Source organism: Macrobrachium rosenbergii, chromosome 19 (assembly GCF_040412425.1).
Source record: "Macrobrachium rosenbergii isolate ZJJX-2024 chromosome 19, ASM4041242v1, whole genome shotgun sequence".
Lineage (NCBI taxonomy): Eukaryota > Metazoa > Arthropoda > Malacostraca > Decapoda > Palaemonidae > Macrobrachium > Macrobrachium rosenbergii.
In genome coordinates this window covers 3,811,657-3,836,424 of record NC_089759.1, presented here as the reverse complement: position 1 = coordinate 3,836,424, position 24,768 = coordinate 3,811,657, and the positions used below count along the sequence as shown (strand labels likewise).

The 24,768-nt window shown below is 35.2% G+C and overlaps 1 protein-coding gene across 3 annotated transcripts in view; it reads left to right on the top strand.

Moving 5' to 3' along the window:
• Positions 1-24,768, top strand: part of LOC136848566 (secretin receptor-like) — a 192,030-nt gene that overhangs the window by 107,419 nt on the left and 59,843 nt on the right. For all 3 annotated transcript variants that reach the window (XR_010856046.1, XM_067120856.1, XM_067120855.1), the window contains exons 3-5: positions 4,223-4,582; positions 11,794-11,928; positions 20,220-20,311. Coding sequence is in view for 2 of the 3 variants with exons in the window: in XM_067120856.1 (XP_066976957.1) it covers positions 4,223-4,582; positions 11,794-11,928; positions 20,220-20,311 (587 nt within the window). In the remaining variant the exon portion in view is untranslated. The remainder of the gene's footprint in view (positions 1-4,222; positions 4,583-11,793; positions 11,929-20,219; positions 20,312-24,768) is intronic.

Genomic DNA, 24,768 nt, shown 5'->3' with positions numbered 1-24,768 from the left:
TTCCGAAGCTGGTTGGTAGAGGGAGATGAAGGCTACGAAACAAGCCTTCTAAAGAGTGTTGATTTTAGTGGAACACTGGCCGAAATAGTACTTGTAAAAAAAGAAAGATCGCAGACAATATTAAAGTATTTATTATGCATATATATGTATATATATATACATACTCCATTCCACTTTAAATTACAGAAAATATTATACCGGCGGTCTTCCCTATATTCTTATGTGATTATGATAATATTGAGATATCAGGTGCTTGGGTTGGTATTTATAGGGGGGATCAGTGCTGAATTATGATTGGCTGCCCGGGGCATGTACCCTTGGGCGGAGCCTACTCATCCAAGTCGATGTTCGGTTTTCGTCTCGCGTGCGAGCGGCGTTGTAGTGCTGGGGATGAAGAGAAGAATTTCGATCCCCGGATGCCGAATTTTCATTCGCTCGTTCGCTATGGGGATCGCTCGGTGCATGTCTCCTCGAAATAATTGACCGAACTACCGACCACCGCCGCCTACGCCTCTTGGAAGCATTGCACATTGGGAAGGAGAAACCAACACTCAACATTACGCAAGAAACCTTTCTCCTCCCCACGGCAGCCAGGAGACATGCACCGAGCGATCCCCATAGCGAACGAGCGAATCAAAATTCAGCATCCGGGGGTCGAAATTCTTCTCTTCTTCCCCAGCACTACAACGCCTCTCGCACGCAAGACGAAAACCGAACATCGACTTGGATGAGTAGGCTCCGCCTGAGGGTACATGCCCCGGGCAGCCAATCATGATTCAGCACCGATCAAGAACCCCCCCTATAAATACCAACCCGAGCCAATGTTTCTCTATTTTTCCTTCAAAGGCCTTACATCTTCAAACTACTACTATCCGTGACATGATGGCCCCCTCCCACTACAACCATCATCCTTCCTCCATCCACAACTGTCTCTACTACTAAATCTCTTTCACATTTCCTATAACAAATGACCTTCTGAAATTTTCAGATCACCTACGGGCCAAACAAGGGAAAGGCCCGTGCCAACACAAGAGTTGGCTTAATACAATACAACAACAACCTCGTTTCTTCAGACCTTCTGCAACCACGTCCAGAGGATGACCAACGAGCTGGTCGAAACATGTCGACGGTACCTAGAATAGAACCTGAACCCAGACAAACGATTTCTGATTGGATGTTTTAATAAAAGACTTCCCATATTCCGCACACTATCCTTTTCCAACATGAATATTGGCCAGTTACTGACTAACATCGCTGAGCCTGAAAAGCGAATCATAAGGAAGATAGAAAAGACACTATATAAGATAAATTCGCATAATACAGCCATCCTTTTTAATAAGACCTGTTTAAAAGAGGGTCAACTCCCTTCAAATAATAATAATAATAACAATATATTATTATTATTATTATTATTATTATTATTATTATTATTATTATTATTATTTATGATATGAACAGATTTTTAAGGAACAAACAGTAAGGACATTACTTAGTTAACGAAGTGTCCGTAGAACATGTGTAAAAATAAATAAAAATGAACTGAATAAAAGAGAAAGGAAGTATAGAACACTACCAAGAAAAAATAACATAAACAAATAAACAAGCAATACAAAGAAATTGGGAAAAATTGAGGCAAAGTGGCAACATCCATTAGCCCTGCAAAGTGTTGCCATCTTGTAGGACGACTGCTGTTCATAGCCGAAGATTGATGAGTGCGCCATTACTTAGAGAGAAAGATATTTTTTTGGGAAATACATCAAATATATTTCCAACGAATGTAGGGGCTTGTGCTGGGAATTTATTTATGCTCAGGGGATATTTGCAGTTCTGGGAAATATATGTTATGGTTTGATAGGGAAATAGATTTGATTCGGATAAAGTGTTGGAGGTTAATGAGTACATGTAAAAGTTAAGTATACCTTAGTTTAACCAGACCACTGAGCTGATTAACAGCTCTCCTAGGGCTGGCCCGAAGGATTAGACTTTATTTTACATGGCTAAGAACCAATTGGTTACCTAGCAATGGGACCTACAGCTTATTGTGGAATCCGAACCACATTATAACGAGAAATGAATTTCTATCACCAGAAATAAATTCCTCTAATTCTTCATTGGCCGGTAGGAGAATCGAACGCGGGGCCAGCAGAGTGCTAGCCGAGTACGATATCGACCCATCCAATGAGGAACTATGCGTATATGTATATATATATATATATATATATATATATATATATATATATATATATATATATATATATATATATATATATATATATATATATATATATATATATATATATATATATATATATATATATATATATATATATATATACATCTGGAAATGGATACGTGAGATGAACGCTGATATACCTATATTTGCATTGATTTAACATAAATTAATACATAGATACATTCACGCGTCCATCACAGTTCTCTCTCTCTCTCTCTCTCTCTCGAACTCTCTCGAACTCTATCTGTCTATGTGCCTGTCTCTCTTCCGCTCTCTCTCTCTCTCTCTCTCTCTCTCTCTCTCTCTCTCTCTCTCTATCGAACTTTCTGCCTTTTTCTCTCTCTCGTACACTGCCTCTCTCTCTCTCTCTCTCTCTCTCTCTCTCTCTCTCTCTCTCTCTCTCTCTCTCACTTATCTTTCTTTTGCTCTCTCTCTCTCTCACACACTGCCGAACTCTCTCTTTCTCTCTCTCACACACACTGCCGAACTCTCTCTCTCTCTCTCTCTCTCTCTCTCTCTATATCGAACTTTATCTTTATCTTTCTTTTTTTCTCTCTCTCACACACTGCCGAACTCTCTCTCTCTCTCTCTCTCTCTCTCTCTCTCTCTCTCTCTCTCTCTCTCTCTCTCTCTCTCTCTCTCTTCTTCCAACTCCTTGGAAGCTGGCGATAAGAAACTTGTTCCGAGGGAGACTGGTGTTCCCATATGTCGATGGGACACTCATTGTTCCCTCAGATAGAGGACATTGTTGCTCTCTGAATACAGCACCGCAAGTTCTTTGGGGCAACCGTATGGAAATCTCATTAAGATCAACTTATAGATAGAATAAGTTGATGGATAGTATAGAGTTGATGGACGTCGTCTGTGTAATCGAGGGAAAAAGTTACCTTGATCAGTTATATATAAGGAATAAGGATTTCATTTTTATCTTTATAAGGAGTGTTTTAAGGATATTTTCATTTTTATAAAATGTTCATAATAAGCCCTGGGAGACTCCTATAGTTTTATAGGTGTAATTTATCTCTGGGGACGAGTCATAAGGGAGCTTGGAAGACCAGTGTACCTGTATAGCTATAATTTTTGTCTATATTTTTAAACGACTGTAATTAGGAAGTTTTTCTTTATAATTCAGCACGTTTGAAAATAGCTGCTCATTTCTGTATGTATTAAGGTGTATTCATACGCACCCCAAATCACAAAGTGTATACTAAAAATGATAAATAGGCTTCCCTAAAAACATTTTTTGGATTCAGAACCGTTTTTTGACCCAAGTGAGTGAATAAACAGAAAGTTCTTACAACTGGTAAACCTCCCCAAAATGTTGTGAATTTTTAAATGTCTTATTTAATCTTCTTAAAAAGAGAATATTTAGAAAATAAATACATCCAAAGAATTTTGGTGTGATCCGAAACGTATTTTAGAAAAGGGAAACAGAAATAATGCTACTTCCTTTCTAATTCAATTCTCGTTGCATTTTAATTATTTACGTACATTTTTATGTATTTATTTATTAATTTGTTATGTTTGATTTCTTCTTTCTGTATTCCCCTATACCTCCTGTTACTTCTTTCTAATGAACACCATATTCTTTGGAAGCTTGAATTTCAAGTCAGTGGCCCCTTTGGTGGGCTTGTTCTATATGAATAGGGTTAATTTTCTGAATAATAATAATAATAATAATAATAATAATAATAATAATAATAATAATAATAATAATAATAATAATAATAATAATAAAATAATAATAATAATAGCTGTTTCCACGGCATCTAATTTGTAAAGCTACATGCTGATGAAAAGAAGAGAAAGTCTCCTCCCTAATAATAATAATAATAATAATAATAATAATAATAATAATAATAATAATAATAATAATAATAGCTCTTTCCACAGCATGTAATTTGTATAATAATAATAATAATAATAATAATAATAATAATAATAATAATAATAATAATAATAATCTTCTCTCTTCCCTTCTCTCACCAGCCGTCCTCAGCCGAGCACCAGAAAGCCCTCCTGGAGGCGGAGAAGACCCGGTGCGAGATTGAAATCAAGAAAGAGAGGGCGTCCCAGCAATCAACCCTGAGGAACCCCGCAGTTTCCCCCTCAGAAGCCTCCACCGCCAATGCTGCCGCCATCGAAAATGTCAACACGAGTCGCCGCGCCCACGAGGACAAACTGGCCACTGCTGCTGCTGGGGGTGAGAACTTCGTCGTGTCTGAAGACAAGGGCGTCGCCCTCTACTGCCCGACTTTTTTCGATAATGTTTACTGTTGGCCTCGAACCGCGGCAAACGTCATGGTATCCATACCCTGTCCGTCTTATGTGAAGGGATTTCAGACGTCTGTGAGTATTCTTATGTCATTTATGTAGGGTAAGAAGATCATACACAGGAGTTTTGATAGTTTTAATGGTCTTGACCAAAGGGTTTGATGAAATTGTGGGTTTTTATGGGTCTTCATGAGAGGATTTTGCAGATTTCTTAATTTTCATAGGTTTTGACCAAGGGATTTATATATATATATATATATATATATATATATATATATATATATATATATATATATATATATATATATATATATATATATATATATATGTATATGTATATATATACAGTATATATATATATATATATATATATATATATATATATATATATTTATGTATATGTATATATACATACATATATATACATATACTGTATGTATACATATGTATAGGCTATATATATGTATACATACAGTATATGTATATATATGTATGTATATATACACACACAAACACACGCATGATATCTGTATGTACGCACAAGAGAATACCCCTAACATGTTTTGGTAAAGAAAAAAGTCCGATCGTCACTAATGGACGTAGGACCACAATAGCAGAACGAATACCGATTCTGACCACCACTCACTGGTATCGGAATTCCGGGAAGAAGCAACAATTGAAAATGCAAATAACAGATGGAAGTGGACAATAAATTCGATATATTGGATGAATAAGTGAGGTGAGACTTATATGCGGGCAGAAAAAAAGTGCGGGCAGAATAAAGTGAGGACGGACAGACAAAGCCGGCACAATATTTTTCTTTTGCAGAAAACTAAAACTGGTAAATACTTTATTGAGCGCACCTGATAATCAAGCAGTAAGTTTAACCCTGCTAATATGAATATTCTCTGGACAACTTTCTCTGAGTAAAAATACATTGTACAACTCCAGAATATTTATAACAACTTCATAAGTCAGTCTTCCATAAGTCTACTCTCTACGACTCACCTATGTCAAGTTAAGATAAAACCAATCATACCCTTCCTTGCTTTGATTTCATTTCAGAAATTTAGGCTGCCAGGCCTACCGCAGTGGTATCTTCGGCTATTCAGAGCTTAAGAGAGTGAAAACGGGGAGTTAGAGCGGATGGACAGCAAGAGAAAGAGAACCAGGAAATAAAGGAGGTGAAGTACGATCATCTAAAGGTGGAAGTGGGAGAAAACCTCACAGCTGCTCTAAAAAAATAGTTAGAGGTGTTGGACAGCAGGTTTGTGAAAAGGAAGCGGTAATGAAGATAGAGTCAAAGGCTAAAAAATAGGTGCTCCTAGGAGCCGAAGGTATGTTGCGAACACGTTATAGTAATGCTACTATACACCATGTGAGGCGCACTTTGTGGCAATAACACCTTTCTCAGCAATGGATTATAACATATTCATTGTATATATATATATATATATATGTACATATATTTATTTATTTATTGTATATATATATATATATATATATATATATATATATATATATAATATGAAATTTTTTATCACACCGTGATTTATCTACAATCATGAAGCTACAAATGTCGCTTAATATCAAATTCACGCTACCTCGGGAATATCTCCGATGGAGAATTATCACCGAAGGGGAATTTATATAAGTGATAAATGAATTGGTACGGTACCAATTCATTTATCACTTATATAAATTCCCCTTCGGTGATAATTCTCCATCGGAGATATTCCTGAGGTAGCGTGAATTTGATATTGCGACATTTGTAGCTTCATGATTGTAGATAAATCACGGTGTGATAAAAATTTCATATTATATATTTATATATATATATATATACATATATATATATATATATATATATATATATATATATATATATATATATATATATATATATATGTACATATATATATATACAATAAATAAATAAATATATGTACATCTATATATATATATATATATATATATATATATATATATATATATACATACAATGAATATGTTATAATCCATTGCTGAGAAAGGTGTTATTGCCACAAGTGCGCCTCACATGGTGTATACTGTAGGCATTACTATAACGTGTTTGCAACATACCTTCGGCTCCTAGGAGCCCCTATTTTTTAGCCTTTGACTCTATCTTCATTACCGCTTCCTTTTCACAAACCTGCTGTCCAACACCTCTAACTATTTTTTTAGGGCAGCTGTGAGGTTTTCTCCCACTTCCACCTTTAGATGGTCGTACTTCACCTCCTTTATTTCCTGGTTCTCTTTCTCTTGCTGTCCATCCGCTCTAACTCCTGTTTTCACTCTTAAGCTCTGAATAGCCGAAGATACCACTGCGGTAGGCCTGGCAGCCCAAATTTCTGAAATGAAATCAAAGCAAGGAAGGGTATGACTGGTTTTTATCTTAACTTGACATAGGTGAGTCGTAGAGAGTAGACTTATGGAAGACTGACTTATGAAATTGTTATAAATATTCTGGAGTTGTACAATGTATTTTTACTCAGAGAAAGTTGTCCAGAGAATATTCATATAAGCAGGGTTAAATTTACTGCTTGATTATCAGGTGCGCTCAGTAAAGTATTTACCAGTTTTAGTTTTCTGCAAAAGAAAAAAAATATTGTGCCGGCTTTGTCTGTCCGTCCTCACTTTATTCTGCCCGCACTTTTTTCTGTCCGCATTTTTTCTGTCCGCCCTCAGATCTTAAAAACCACTGAGGCTAGAGGGATCCAAATTGGTATGTTGATCATCCGCCCTCCAGTCATCAAACATACCAGCTTACAGCCCTCTAGCCTCCTCAGTAATTTTTGTTTTTATTTAAGGTTAAAGTTAGCCATAATCGTGCGTCTGGCAACGATATAGGATAGGCCACGGCTCATACAGCATTATACCGAGACCACCGAAAGATAGATCTATTTTCGGTGGCCTTGATTATACTCTGTAGCGGCTGTACAAAATACTCGATTGCGCCGAAGAAACTTCAGAGTATTTTTTACTTGTTATTTAAATTCTTTTGCTTTTGGCCAATTTACTTATCTGAAGTCTCTTCATACCAGCTACAGTTCTGTAAGTGTATCGTCTTAGGAACCCTACCGGTAATTGCCTCATATTCGGGACGTTACCCTCATTATGAGAACACGCTTCTGTTAGCAACTGGCACAAAGTAGCCATTACTAGCTGTAATAATGAAAGCGTCCACTCACCTGTTTTGTGTTGCGTTACAGAGAAGAGTAAACAAGTCCTTTCAGTTCTGAAGTGTTGGGTACTCGGCACAAAACTAATCAAGTAGTATTGACCCAAATGACGAAAAAAACAAAAAATCAGCCATTCAATCAAACAGTTTCTATTGAAATGCTGTGTGTAGTCTTTAGGGTAAGGTCCAATGTTTTGGGGCCGATTCTGAAGTGGATTGGTAAAGCCAGTTGCTGCACTGTAATTAGAAGAAATAATTGCCTTTGAAAACGACAACAAACCATCCATTTACAGTACATGACCACTTCTTTATTTTACCTCTCCAGTAATTTTTCTTTTTCCTTCCCTTACGACCATAGATTCTCTCTCTCTCTCTCTCTCTCTCTCTCTCTCTCTCTCTCTCTCTCTCTCAAATAAAAGTTCATTTGACATATCCATGTATCCTCTCCCTTATTTCATTCAAGATTAGCAATCTTTTTTTTATTCCTCCTTTATAGCACTAGTCTCTCTCTCTCTCTCTCTCTCTCTCTCTCTCTCTCTCTCTCTCTCTCTCTCTCTCTCTCTAACATAAAAGTTGATTTGACATACCCATGTTTTCTTTCTCTCCTATTTCGTTAAAGATTATCAATCTTTCTCTTTCCCTCCCCACAACCTCTCTCTCTCTCTCTCTCTCTCTCTCTCTCTCTCTCGTGGATAACTGTTTGCGTAAGTAAATAATTTCAATATAACATTTTCTCTTTCTGATAGTATTATTTATCACATTAGTCTGACTCTTTTGTTTCCTTATCCAGGATTTACAGCTGTACCTGCCTTTATAAATCAGTGTAAAATACATAGTTATTCATTAACTGAAGATTGAAAACTTATAATTAAATTCACTCATTCCTTCTCACTTCTGAAAAAATGTTCAGGATAAATACTACTCAGGAATGGTTGGATAGTCAAGAACTGACTGTATATCTGTAGATATATATATATATATATATATATATATATATATATATATATATATATATATATATATATATATATATATATATATGATTGAATTTTATCACATCACCGTGATTCATATGCAAGCATTAAGCTACAAATGCCCTTTAGTATCCAATTCGCTCTACCTCGGAAATGATATATTTTCATATATGTTACCCGAAGGGGATTTTTTTTTTTGTAGTTGATAACAAGTTCGTCGTCTCGTGGGTCGAACCACGGAAGACAAGAACTCAGGACTACAGTGACGCACATTAGACCACACGGCCATGAAGTGTGTGTGTGTGTACATATATATATATATATATATATATATATATATACATATACATATATATATATATATATATATATATATATATATATATATATATATATATATATATATATATATATACATATACATATATATATATATACATACTGTATATATAGTAAACATTTCATTATTTAAATGTTCCACAGAAGCATTCCTCCGGTGAAATTCTTCAGAACAGAAAGAAGAATGAACATGAAACCAATCATGTCGAAACCTTCCACAAATCAAGTTCCGCATCCCATACTGAATCAGGGTTGAATGTACAATCGTTTGTAAAGATTCCATCATTGGAACCATAACAGAAATAAGAGGATTCTTCGTCACTTTTATTACTCATGGACCATTTAATTTCATATATACATTACTATTTCATATGAACACCCACTTACTCGAATCGACCTCGCTCTCAGATACCTGATTTCCCCGAATACGAAAACATGCCTGATCAGCGCATTGTTATGGAGATATTCTCGTCACGGTGCTTACTGAGACTTGCGGAAAACAATCCCGGACGAACTCAATCACTCGTCCCTAATGAAGAGGACCCGGAGACCTGGAAGTGATAGTGAGATGAGACGGATTATAGGAGCATGGCTCGTCTATAAATGGAAATGAGCAGAGAGGGTTTTTTAGTTTTTTTTGAAAATGAGAGATTAAAATGGTTTAGTTACGTCGCGTGCTGCGGTGTACTGATTGACATTGGCTTTTGAAGAATAAAGGAAAATGATATATTAGAAGCTATAATCAGACTGTTGTTTTGAAATTTAAACCGAGGAAAATTCCCCTTAAGTCTGAGAATGAGAAATGATTTATTTGTTTTTGACAAAAATTAGAGAGAAGATTATATAGTTCTGCTTGTACTGCAGTGTACTAATTGACATTGGCTTTTGGAGAATAAAGGAAACTGATATATTACAAGTTATCATCAGACACTTGTTTTGAAATGGAAACTGATGAAAATTCCCTTCAAGTCTTAGAATGAGAAATGATTTATTTGTTTATGGAAAAAAATAGAGAGAAGATTATACAGTTTCGCTTGTGCCACAGTGTACTGATGACATTGGTTTTTGAAAAATAAAGAGAAAATGATATATTACAAGTTATAATTGAACCTTTGTTCTGAAATTTAAACAGAGAGAATTTCCATTAACCTTAGAATGAGAAATGCTTTGTTTTGAAAACGTTATCAGGACAACGACTGAAGTACATAATAAAGAAAGTATAATGAGCTTTTAAAAGATAATAGGAGGAGGAAATGTTGAAATGATTATAAGCCCAACGCTCCTTTATTTAAAATTAATGATCTCCAGTGATGTTACCTGCACAGTAGAATTCGGAAACCAGATGATTAAGCTGTAAAGAAAGACGTATATTTCAATGCTAATTCAAGTAAATGGCTCTAAATCCGATTTTGCATAGAATCCATCACTGGAATCTCATAAGAACACTCAGCCATTCTGAAAGTAATCTGAGAATATCTCCAGTAATTTGACCTCCACATAAGCATTAGGAAACCATCTAAGAACAAGTAGGAAATGTGCCGAAGTATCTTCGGCGCAGTCGAGTTTTCTGTACAACGTATAATCAAGCCGCCGAAAATAGATCTATCTTTCGGTGTTCTCGGCAAAATGCTGTATGAGCCGCGGCCCATGAAACTTTAATCACGGCCCGTTGGCGGCATGGTCTATATCGTTGCCAGACGCGCGATTATGGCTAACTTTAACCTTGAATAAAATAAAAACTACTGAGGCTAGAGGGATGCAATTTGATATGTTTGATGATTGGAGGGTGGATGATGACCATAACAATTTGCAGCCCTCTAGCCTCGGTAGTTTTTAAGATCTGAGGGCGGACAGAAAAAGTGCGGACAGACAGACAAAGCCGGCACAATAGTTTTCTTTTACAGAAAACTAAAAATCGACCATTTTGAAAGAAATGAGAGTAAATCTGTCAGGTGTCTTTATCGGTCATTACTAAGATACTAAGACATCTCTCTATATCTCTGTAAGAAACAAAAAAACTACATATTCCAATGGCAATTCAAGTCTTTGAAACCAGTTTTGTAAAGATTCCATCGCTGGAACTATAACAGAAAACTTAACCATTCTGAAAAAAAAAATTGGGTAGCTGTCGTTACTAAGATATACCGTGTATTTAAAGTTAATTATCTCCAGTAATTTTTACCTCCACATAAGCTTTAAAAAACGAGATGGCTAGGTTGTAAGACAAAATTGTACATTTCAATTATGAATTCAAGTCTCTAAATCCATATTTGGATATTATTATTATTATTATTATTATTATTATTATTATTATTATTATTATTATTATTATTATTATTATTATTATTATTATTATTCAGATGAACCCTATTCATATAGAACAAGCCCACAAGGGGTCATTAACTTGAAATTCAAGCTTCCAAAGAATATTATGGTGTTCATTAGAAAGAAGTAACCGAATAAGAGAGATCACCTATTATAAAAGAAAAGAAAATGAAAAAAATGAAAAATAAACAGAAGAAAATGCAAGCAAATTATTAAAACACAAGGAGAATCGGATTAGGCTAGTATTGCATTGCATGTTCGCTTGAACTTCTGAAGTTCCAGTGGATAGAATACATCACTGTAACTACATAAGAAAACTCAATCATTTTAAAAGAAATGTGAGTGTGAGTACATCTGTCTCTTATATCTGTCACTTGTATATGTCACTAATATCTGTCACTTATATGTCATTACTAAGACATCTCTCTCTTTCTCTCCCAAAACAGAACAATGCCACTCGCCTCTGCACGACGGAAGGAGTCTGGTTCCGGTTTCCAGGCTCCAACAAATCCTGGACGAATTATTCCCAGTGCTCGATGACCATGGTTGTCAATCACAAGGTCAATAGCTCTCTTCTGACGGTAAGCAGAATGTATCAGTTGATGTGGTTTGAGTTCTGTTGGGCAGACCTGTGGTAAACAGAATACATCATTTGATATTGATGGCTTAATTTCTGTTAGATAAAGCTGTCGTAAGCAGAACATATCAGTTGTTAATGATGGTTTAATTTCTGTTAGACAAACCTGTGCTAAACAGAACATAGCAGATGATGATGGTTTAATTCTGTAGTAAACAGAACTTATCAGTTGATATGGTTTAATTTCTGTTAGGTAGACCTGTGTAAACAGAACATATCAACTGATAATGATGGTCTAATTTTTGAAAACAGCAGTTGATAAAGGTTTAGTTTCTTTTAACTAAACCCATGGTAAACAGATCATATCCGACGCTAATGCTCGTTTAATTTCTGTTAGGTAAACTTGTGGTAAATAGAACATAGTTGATAATGATGGTTTAATATCTTAAATAAACCTATAGTAAGCAGAACTTATCACTTGATAATGCTGGTTTAATTTCTGTTAGATAAATCCATGGTAAACAGAACATATCAGGTGATAATGATGGTTTAATTTCTGTTAGATAAACCTATGGTAAGCAGAACATATTAGTTGATAATAATGGTTTAATTTATGTTAGATAAACCTGTCGTAAGCAGAACATATCAGCAGATGATGACGGTTTAATTTCTGTGGTAAACAGAACATATCAGTTGATATTGATGGTTGCGTTTCTGTTAGATAAACCTGTCGTAAGCAGAACATATCAGCAGATGATGACGGTCTAATTTCTGTGGTAAACAGAACATATCAGTTGATATTGATGATTGCATTTCTGTTAGATAAACATGTCGTAAGCAGAACATATCAGCTGATAATAATGGTTTAATTTCTGTCAGGTAAACTTATGGGGTGGTGCCATCATTGCACCTCAAGAGGTGCACTGTAGGCATTACTTGAGGCCCCTAGCTGCAACCCCTTTCGTTCCTTTTACTGTACCTCATCTCACATTCTCTTTCTTTCATCTCACTGTCCACCCTCTCCTAACAACTGATTCATAGAGCAACTGCGAGGTCTTCCTCCTGTTACACCTTTAAAGCCTTTTAATGTCAATTTCCGTTTCAGCGCTGAATGACCTTATAGGTCCCGGTGCTTGGCCTTTGGCCTAAATTCTATATTCAATTCAATTCAACCAGTATATGCAACATTTTCTTACATGACCAAGCAATCTCCGGTAATCCAAGAATGTTCTCAGACGATCTTAATTACACTTAAGCTCACTGAACCTTGCTGAAGCAGACGAGAGAAAAAATTTTAATATCTTTTTTAAATGAGAAACAGTGAGACGTTAGATTCTAAAAACCATTAATTTCTTCAGACGCGGTTGTGTGCCATAGTTTTTGTGATGTCAGTTCAAGGCTGTAGGTAAGAATTCCTTTGCTGGAAGATGCAGTCAACCACAGTTTCCTTCATTTATTTATTTATTAATTGATTAAGTAATTATAAATGTTAATATATTGCCATTCGTACCTTAATCTTTTCAGCTCGTTTTTCCTTCATTCACAAGAACATTTAATCTGAACACTCGCTCTTCAGGCTCATCAAAGCCTTTTGCCACGTGGAAGATCTTACATAAACTCACCACGAATCATATCATTCGAAAGTGATAAGTAAAAAAAAAATAAAAAATAAAATAAAAACGCCAAGGATGTAAATATATAATTTTTCATGTCCGCATTCATTAGGCAAATGAGCAGGTCAAAAGATTCATTTCTAAAATGTCTAGATTTCTGAAAATCCCGCTGAAAATCCTCAAACGGATCACTCGGAATTTCAAAACGCGAGGTCGCGGAATTGCCGAATGAAAATGCGTTGATGCGTCGTAGGAATTTTCTACAATTATTGATTGAATTGAACAGAATATAGAATTTAGGCCAAAGGCCAAGCAGTGGGACCTATGAGGTCATTCAGTGCTGAAACGGAAATTGACAGCAGAAAAGTTTGAAAGGTGTAACAGGAGGAAAACCTCAAAGCAGTTGCACTATGAATCAATTGTTAGGAGAGGCTGGAAAGTAAGATGGAAGAAGGAGAATATGAAAGGAGGTACAGTAAAAGAAACGAAAAGGGTTACAGCTAGGGGCCGAAGGCACGCTGCAAAGAACTTCAAGTAATGCCTACAGTGCACCGCATGTTTTTATAAAAGAAGATGAAAGGGTAAGTAGGAATTTTGAGCATTTGGTGTGTTGAACAACGAAAAGGGGAAAATATTGCTAAAATATTATAGAATGGATAAAAAAGGGAGTAACTGGAACCTGGAGTTCTAGAAGACAATGTTGCCAAAATATTATAGAACTGATAAAAAGGGGTACCTGGAACCTGGAATTCTAGAAGATAGAATAGATAAAAAGGGAGTAGCTGTAACCTAGAATTTTGGAAGACAAAATTTGCCAAAATATTATAGAATGGGTACAAGAGAGGTAACCGGAACCTGGAATTCTAGAAGACAATATTGCCAAAATAATATAGAATAGATAAAAAGGGAGTAGCTGGAACCTGGAATTTTGGAAGACAAAATTGCCAAAATATTATAGAATAGATAAAATGGGAGTAGCTGGAACCTGGAATTCTAGAAGAGAATATTGCCAAAATATTATAGAATGGACACAAGAGGGATAACTGGAACCTGGAATTCCAGAAGACAGTGTTGCCAAAATATTATAGAATGGATAAAAAGGGAGTAACTGGAACCTGGGACTTTGGAAGACACTATTACCAAAATATTATAGAATGGATAAAAATGGAGTAACTAGAACCTGGAATTTTGGAAGACAATATTACCAAAATATTATAGAATTGACACAAGAGGGGTAACTGGAACCTGGAATTCTAGGAGACAATATTGCCAAAATATTATAGAATGGATAAAAGGAGATAACTGAAACTTGGAATTCTAGAAGACAATATTGCTTAAATATTATAGAATGGATACAAGTGGGGCAACTGGAGCCTGGAATTTTAGAAGAAGGTGTGAGGAATGAAGGACCTTTGGAACTGAGAAGTTCGACAGCGAGGCTCATCTGCTTCATATTTTCAGGCGGAAAGACCACAGTAAAGAAGAGATTGTAAAGAACTCATTTTACATACAACCACCAAACGACGTTTTTACATTTATGAGACGTATAAACGTTTATTGTTAGGATAATGAAACGTTGCTTCCCATACACCGAAAACTTTATTGAAAGTTAAAAAGGGTGAATCAGTCAGTAGGCTCCATTAAAGACAGAAAAGAAAACCATTTGGTGGTCGATTTTCCTGCACAATAGGCCCTTTTCGCCGTTAGCACAATTCATCTACAGATTTTTTTGTGTGGAAATGAGACTCCATTTTGTGATTGCGCCGTTAAAAAATTCTCAGTTTTGAATGAAAGACTCGCCCAATTTTCCTCTCATCAATTTCTTTGTTTTTCGCTTCGGAATTTTTAGTGATAGTCAGCGGCACTTTTACTTCCGCCAGCGAAGTAAAATTGGTGCACTGTAGGCATTACTTAAAGTTCTTCGCAGCGTCCCTTCGGCTCCTAGCTGCAACCTCTTCCATTCCTTTTACTGTAGCTCCGTTCACGTTCTCTTTCTTCCATCTGACTTTCCACCCTCTCCTGACAATTGATTCATAGTGCAACTGCGAGGTTTTCCTCGTGTTACACCTTCAAAACCTTACTGTCATTTTCCGTTTCAGCGCTGAATAACCTCAAAGGACCCAGGGTTTGACCTTTATCCTAAATTCCATATTCGATTCAGCCTCGTCTGTCTGTTTGTCCTCAAGATATCTCAAAAACTTACGGATGAATTTCAGCCAAACTTTTTTTTGAGGGGTTGACGATAGATCAAGGAATAGTTGATCCGATTCTGAAATGGATACGGGTGCAACTGTGGAGTTTTTATGTTTTCTGGTGTTGGCGGAGGTTTGCGTTGTCCGAGTGCCGTCTAGATATCCTCAGCCTTTTAGAATGAAAGCAGCTATCCCTTGCCTATCTTCTTCTTCTTCTTCTTCTTCTTCTTCTTCAGATTTCACTACCTGCCTCTTCTGTAATACTGATGGAACTGATCGCTCTGATAGTTGAATAAAAATAAGTTAACTGACAATCTGAAAACATGCAAACACTACATAGACAATAATCCTTTTACTACTTATATTACAGAGCCTGGTGACCTCTGATGTAATAGATTATTATTATTATTATTATTATTATTATTATTATTATTATTATTATTATTATTCAGAAGATAAAACCCGTATTCTTATGGAACAAACCCATAGGGCCATTGACTTGAAATTCAAGCTTCCAATGAATATGGTGTTCATTAGAAAGAAGTAACAGTAACAGAAAGGGTAAAAATGGCTCAAGTGTTGTGAATAAGGGTATATTTAGTTGAAAATGTGACCCATGACCTCTGATGTGATAGAGGGTAAAAATGGCCCAGATGTGGTAAATATGGGTATATTTAATTGAAAAGGTGACTCAGTGACCTGTGATACGATAGAGGGTAAAAATGGCAAAAAATTGGTAAACAAAAATGTATCTCAGTGACAAGCTGAGTAAATACACTGCTGCATTAATTATGTTTTGTGGGGCACACACTAGAATTAGGTCAAACTTTCCTGAGTTTTTTTGTTAGTTACTGTTTCCAAAATGACTGGGTTTGTGAAATGGAAAAAGCAAAAATGAGCAGAATATTTCCATCAAACTTTTTTTTGCTCATGAAGTATTTGATTGCCGATTGTTATTACTGGTATGGTTTTTGGTGTACAGTTTATATGTGTCTATATATGTCTATATATATGTGTGTATATATATGTATATATATAATATATATATATATATATATATATATATATATATATATATATATATATGTATATACATGCATACATACATACATACATACATACATATATCTGTATAACTGAATCACGAAAATATGGAACGTGATGAATATATAAATAAAGACAAAATCCACGAAGGCAAGAGAAACAATGAAGTGCTGCAAGGCCTTTCGACTTATAGTCCTTTACTTCGTATATATAATATATATATATATATATAATATATATATATATATATTGTATATAAATATTTATATATATAATATATATATTATATATATAAATATTGATATATATATATATATATATATATATATATATATATATATATATATATATATGTATGTATACACACACACACACATATATATATATATATATATATATATATATATATATATATATATATATATATATATATATATATATATACACACACATATACATAACTTACAATCATTCTTACCGATCCTACGCTGCGATCGGTCAACGCATTACATAAATCACTTGAGAAGTCTTTGGTTTTTTAGCCAGATTAGAAGACAACCATTTTACTTAGATGATTAGAACAAACGCCATGACGAATCAAAGATTATTATCCCACAGAGTAACGATTTGTTTTGAGAAAGTGGACGCAGCTAATGAGGATTTTCCTCCAATTTCTCAAGCTTTTATGAACGAGCAATGAGAATAGATTTACGAACCGGGGGCCGCGTGTCCAAAAATATTATCATTCCCTTGCGGGAATAAGAAGCGCTTTAAATCATAAAGATATGCGGGCCGGGGGCTAATTACAGATACCGCATGGACATGAAGGACCGCCTCCCCCCCCACGTGATATACAGGTGTATTTATCATTAGAACTCACTCTTTTAATTGGTGTTTCGCTACGGGGGTTGTGGGGGGGTGGGGAGCGTGGTGAGACCATTCTTCAAATGAGGTGTTATAGTAAATCATAAAAAGTACAAATGACTTTGCAGGAAGCAGTGTTAATTTTCTGTAAAAGAACACTATTGTACCGGCTTTGTCTGTCCGTCCGCACTTTTATCTGTCCGCACTTTTTCTGTCCGCCCTCAGATCTTAAAAACTACTGAGGCTAGAGGGCTGTAAATTGGTATGTTGATGATCCACCCTCCAATCATGAAACATACCAAATTGCAGCCCTCTAGCCTCAGCAGTTTTTATTTCATTTAAGGTTAAAGTTAGTCATAATCGTACTTCTGGCAACGATGTAGGCTAGGCCAACACCGGAAGATAGATCTATTTTCGGTGGCCTTGATTTTACGATGTAGCGGCTGTAAAGAAAACTCGATTGCACCGAAGACACTTCGGCGCATTTTTTACTTGTTTATGATGGAAATAGAACTGCATTTAATGCGATTTTGTTGATGGATAGTCTTTTATTATTGTTATCGCAAATCAATTTAAAATGTCCACGATTCGTCATGATTTTTCTTTCTACATTCTCCCTTACATGGGACTAGTGACGTCAGTGCACCTCACGCGGTGCATTGTAGGGATTACTAAAAGCTGTTTGCGGTGTCCCTTCGGACCATAGCTGAACCCACATTTTAGCTGTCCACTTTACCTGCGTTCATTGTGCTGTTCAGCCTCTCTTGCTGTCGTTTGTCATAGTTCCTCATCTCGTTTATTGTTTGGAACTCTTTAACCTTGCTGTCCAACCACTCCAACCTCGCCTTTTCACCTTCTTACTCACTTCCATTCCTTTTACTGTACCCCCGTTCATATTATCTTTCTTCCATCTATAAAAGGCTTTCCTCCTGTTACACCTTTCAAACCTTTCTACTCTCAATTTCCCTTTCAGCGCTGAATGATCCCATAGGTCCCAGCGCTTGGCCTTTGGCCTAAATTTTTTATTCCTTTTCCATTCTCTTTCTGACAGAGAAATCTCGTCCGTTTTTTAAAGGAATTGTACAAATTACCTTTTCATTTTTGCATTTTTATCTATTTATTTATTTGCCATTTTTTAAATTTTTAACAAGTGACCTCCTCTTGCTGTGTTTCCCATTACCTCCTGTTACTTCTTTACAGTGAACACTGTAACATTCTTTGGACGCTTGAATTTGACGTCAGTGGCCCCTTTGGTGCGCTTGTTTCGTTTGAATAGGGTTCGTGTTCTGAATAATAATAATAATAATAATAATAATAATAATAATAATAATAATAATAATAATAATAATAATAATAATAATAATAATAATAATCGTTGGAAGCTTGAATTTGAAGTCAATGGCCCCTTTAGTGGGCTTGTTTCATTTGAATAGGGTTCGTATTCTGAATAATAATAATAATAATAATAATAATAATAATAATAATAATAATAATAATAATAACAATAACAATAATAATAATCTTTGGAAGCTTAAATTTGAAGTCAATGGCCCCTTTGATGGGCTTGTTTCATTTGAATAGGGTTCGTATTCTGAATAATAATAATAATAATAATAATAATAATAATAATAATAATAATAATAATAATAATAATAATAATAATAATAATAATAATTTAGAGGACACATCGCAATGCTCAGTTGAATTCAAAGCACGGTCCAATTCCGAGTTAGCATTTTTCTTGTTGTTCTAAAGGGCCAGGTGTACCTATATGTAGGCGTACATAGATGTAGGTTTACCTATATGCACATCCAACTATGAATTCTGTTTTCTAAATGTCCCTAGATATACCAAGATGTACTTAGCCGTGCTTTCGGAGCGCTAGCTACATCTAGATGCACTTAGTTGTACCTAGATGCACTTAACTGTAACTAGATATACCTTCAAAACATTGACTGTGCCTAGATGTACCTTCGAAGCATTAGCTATATCTAGGTGTACCCTCGAAGCACAGTCTGTGCCTAGATATACTTAGTTGTACCCTCAAAACATTAGCTGTACCTAGCTGTACTCTCAAAGCATTAGCTGTACCTAGATGTACCTTCAAAGTGTTAACTGTACCCAGATGTACTTAGCTGTATATCTGAAGTGCTCTCTGGATCTAGATGTACATACCTAGATGCACTTACCCGTATCTAGGTGTACCTAGATGTACCCTCGAAGCATTACCTGTACCTAGGTTATTCTTCGAAGCATGAGCTGTACCTAGATGTACCCTTGAATCATTAGCTGTACTTAGATATACTTAGTTGTACCCTCAAAACATTAGCTGTACCTAGCTGTACTCTCAAAGCGTTAGCTGTACCTAGATGTACCTTCGAAGTGTTAGCTGTACCCAGATGTACCCTCGAAGTGTTAGCTGTACCCAGATGTACCTTCGAAGTGTTAGCTGTACCCAGATGTACCTTCGAAGTATTAGCTGTACCTAGAATTCATTCCAAAGCATTAGGTGTATTTAGGTGTACATCCGTCTGTGAATTCCATCTATGAATTCAATCTGTGAATTCTCTTTTCTTCCGCAGTTCGCTCCAGTCGTGAGGACAGTGTCCTATGTAGGCTACAGTGTATCTTTGGCTACACTCATCATCGCCTTCACAGTCCTGGCGTGTGTCAAGTAAGTGTTACTTAATGCTTTTTTTTTAGGTGTCTTTTCAGGTGTATTTCCAAACTTCTAGGTGTATTTTCAGGTGTATTTCCGATTTTTCAGGTGTATTTTCAAGTGTTTGTATCCGTTTTGCTTGTGTTGAGAAAATAAAATATACAAACATATATATATATATATATATATATATATATATATATATACATATATATATATATGTATATATATATATATATATATATATATATACATACACTGTATATATACATACATATATATATATATATATGTGTTTATACGTGTGTATATATATATATATATATATATATATATATATATATATATATATATATATATATATATATATATATATATATATTGTTACGTGTGAGAAGTCTTGGTTGATCATGTATTATTCAATTTACGTAAATTTTACGGCCCTGCAAACCAAGATTACACGTAACCTGTCACTTGAAGCCAAAAGTTAACCTCAAAGACAGACGTTAATTAGCCAAAGGTCGCCAGTTAAGGGTTATTAACCTTAACAAAGAATATTTGAGATGAATTTGATTTTAAACGCAACGGTTCTTCCAAACATTCGGACTTGAGGCAATCAAAGCATCGAGATTTAACCTGATTTTGCTTACCCTAAATCCTAGGTATTTTACTGGAATAATGGGGTTGAAGCTAACAATAAAATAATTAGGCTTAATCTAGACTTTGTAAACACATATACCCTAAGTGGTGGCTGAAGGAAGAAAACAAAGAAAAAATGTGAAATACAGAAAAGAACTAGTCAATCGACGAAGCTTCAACAAGAATCGGACTTACCGTGAACGTCGAGTCGCTGCGCAAACGAGGAACCTCAGGAGTCGTATTCTGGCAGTCTTCCCAATTCACTAATTAAGATAGACGTAGGAGAGAAAGTAATAAAGAATAAAGAATATCGTTCGGGCACGCACGCAGCGTCACCCTGGTTCCGTGACCGCTGGGATCTCTCTCTGACTGACCCGACCTCGCTTCGTTCTTCCAGAGGAGGGTTTATACCGCCCCGGGCAATCCGACCTTGACAAAGGCATCGTCGAATGCATAGAATAAAGCTTAAGGGCCACCATAACTAGGGGTCATTGAGCGTAAACCCTCTCTGAGGCTTAGGTCCCTAATGCCCTAACATATTTTGTTTACAAACTTTCCAGCCTATGGGGTTAAATGCCTAAATGCTACCTATCGTGGGACAAAGCAATTTCCCTGTCTCAGTCAGGCTGATATTTCTATCCCTAAATGTTCGAGGGCGAACAGCGTAAATATTTATAAAAATATATATATAAACATATTTAGGCACATTTACCTAAAAAACCCAATGACCTTTTACTGTACCTCCGTTCATATTCTCTTTCTTCCATCTGATTTTCCGCCTTCTCCCAACAATTGTTCCATAGCGTATTTGCGAAGTTTTCCCTCTGTTACACCTTTCAAACCTTTTCACTCTCTATTTCCGTTTCAGCGCTGAATGACCTCATAGGTCTCAGCGCTTATTGAAGCCTTTGGCTTAGATTCTATATTCCAGTTCCAATTAATTTTAACAGTGTTGATGATTATGCTGATTAAAATAATTACAACAACAACAATAAAGAATATATATCGACATTCATGTTTGTGAAATGCAAAAATGAGGTATGGTTGGAAATGTCATGAGGTGATGATCGTAATGAGCTAAATTTGCATAATGATGATTACGATTTATCGCTGTCGACGATGTGTAAAGTGTAGCGAAATTCCCGTAGAGTTTTCATTGAATAATAATGATGGGTAATGAGCACAATTATTATTATTATTATTATTATTATTATTATTATTATTATTATTATTATTATTATTATTATTATTATTATTATTCGGATGATAACCCATTTTCATATGGAACAAGCCCACCACAGGGGCCATCTCTTCTAAAATCTGGCTACCAAAGAATATTGTTTTCATTTGAAAGTTGCTGAATGTAATAGGAAATACAAAAATCATGTAAATTATCAGAAAGCAAGATAGATTGATAAATTAATAAATAGATAAAAATGTAAATAAATGATTTATATGCAAGGTGAATTGGTCTGGAGTAATAATAATAATAATAATAATAATAATAATAATAATAATAATAATAATAATAATAATAATAATAATAATAATAATAATAATAATAATCCATAAAAATTTCATAGTAGCTTGAGTCACTAGAATGGTGAAGAAATCCACAATGGCGTAAGCGTACCTATGTATTAATATATATATATATATATATATATATATATATATATATATATATATATATATATATATATATATAAATTTACACCTACTTCATTGTGGATTTCTTCACCAATAATAATAATAATAATAATAATAATAATAATAATAATAATAATAATAATAATAAGAAGAAGAAGAAGAAGAAGAAGAAGAAGAAGAAGAAGAAGAAGAAGAAGAGGAAATGGAACAGTAACAAAAACAAAATGAATAATAAATACAGGAACAGTAACAACAACACTGACAACCGTGAGAAGACAGGAAAACAACAAAATATGACAACAACAAAATATGCAATCATATCTCAAAGCAGAGAAACACCAGGCTGAAGGATCCAAGATATATCTCCTATAGACACTGTCTCTTTCCTGCTCCTGCAGGATTCTGGTAATTAACCCTCCCCAAAAACCGATGATTTCCTGACGCCTCTCCCGAAGGATACCAAGAGGAGAAAGAAGGAAAAAGGATTCCTCTATTCAGTGACGTCAAGGATACTGGTCCAATATCCTTAATTTTTTCTTATTTCTTATGTGGCGCCAATGACAGACATTCATATCTAACGACTTTCTGTAGGCTAGTTATTTTTCTTTCATATTAGTTTGGGATATTGGGGTAATTAAAAGAGATATATTTTAGCAATATATTGCCCCCGTAGGAGGGTCCCTAGCTGCAACCCCCTTCCATTCCTTTTACTCTACCTCTCTTCATAGTCTCTTTCTCCCATCTTACTTTCCACCCTCTTCCAATAATTGTTCCATAGTGCAATTGTAAATGGTTTTCCTCCTGTTACACCTTTCAAACCTTCTTTACTTTCAATTTCTCTTTCAGCGCTGAATGACCTCATTCACAGGCCCCAGCGCTTGGCCTTTGGGTTAAAAATTCATATTCAGGTATATTTTTGTAGCTTAGTTTCTACGGCTAGTGTTTCCTCTTTAGAAATCTTTTACTGAGTGTGAAAGACATGCATTTCATCTTTCTAATTCTCAAAAAAAAAAAAGAGAGCTTTTGAAGTCTTTTCCAAGAGATTAAAATTGTAAGGTAAGAGTCTAAGGAATATTTTTTTTCATCGTACTGAAAAGCAACAAGAATCGAGGGGGTGTTGGGAATGGAGGGTGGTGTTGGAGGTTGGTGTTGGGGGAGGGAGGGAGGAGGAGGTTGAGCGAGTGAGGAAAAGGTTAAAAAAAAAAAAAAACTCTAGAATAACCCACTCGCATCCTTGACTTTTTTTCCTTTCTCAGGTGAAGCCAAACGTATAGAAATCGTTCTTTGATGCGTCTTCCGTAATCCTCTTGATTTAATCATTACTGATAAAGAGAAATGAAAAATCTAAAAATCTGGGAGTCTCGTCCATTTTTCCTATGGTTGCGCCCTTCTCCGAGCGACTGGCGTTCTCCTGAAAGTGTCGGTAAATCCACGTGGCTTTTGAAAAATGGTATGATCTCTTTCAGGAAGCAAGGCTTGCTGGAGAAAGAGGTGGGGTATGGTGGTATATATATAAATAGTATAATACTCACAGCTGCCGCTGCAGTTATAGTGACTGAATGTTCTTGTTAATACACATTCGTGTGTACAATGGTATTCTTATGTAAATACACACACACACACATATATATATAAATATATATATATATATATATATATATATATATATATATATATGTACAATATATATATATATATATATATATATACATATATACATATATATATATACACACATGTATGTGTGTATGTGTTTATATAAGGATATTGTTGTACATATATGCAAATTAACAAGAATATCAATAATACTAAATGCAACCCCATCTCTGTAGGATCACGGAAGATGTTTCAAAGTCATTTCTATTTTGTATACGTCTGGCTTCGCCTGAGAGAAAAAAAGTCAAGGGAGGGAGTAGTTTGTTTTAGAGGTTTTTTGACATTCTCCCCGCCCCCCGGCCCCCCTTCCACGAAACCCCCCGACCAACATCTCCAACCTCCGATATTTGGTGCTTTTCAGTACGGTGTAAAGACTTCTTAGATTCTTACCTTGGAATTTTATTCTCCTGGAGTAAATTTCAAAAGTTTTTTTTTTTATTTTAGAATTAGAAAGATAAAATCAAATTTCTTTCTCTTCCACTTCTTTCACTCTCGGTGAAAGTTTTCGAAAGAAGAAATATTTGTGT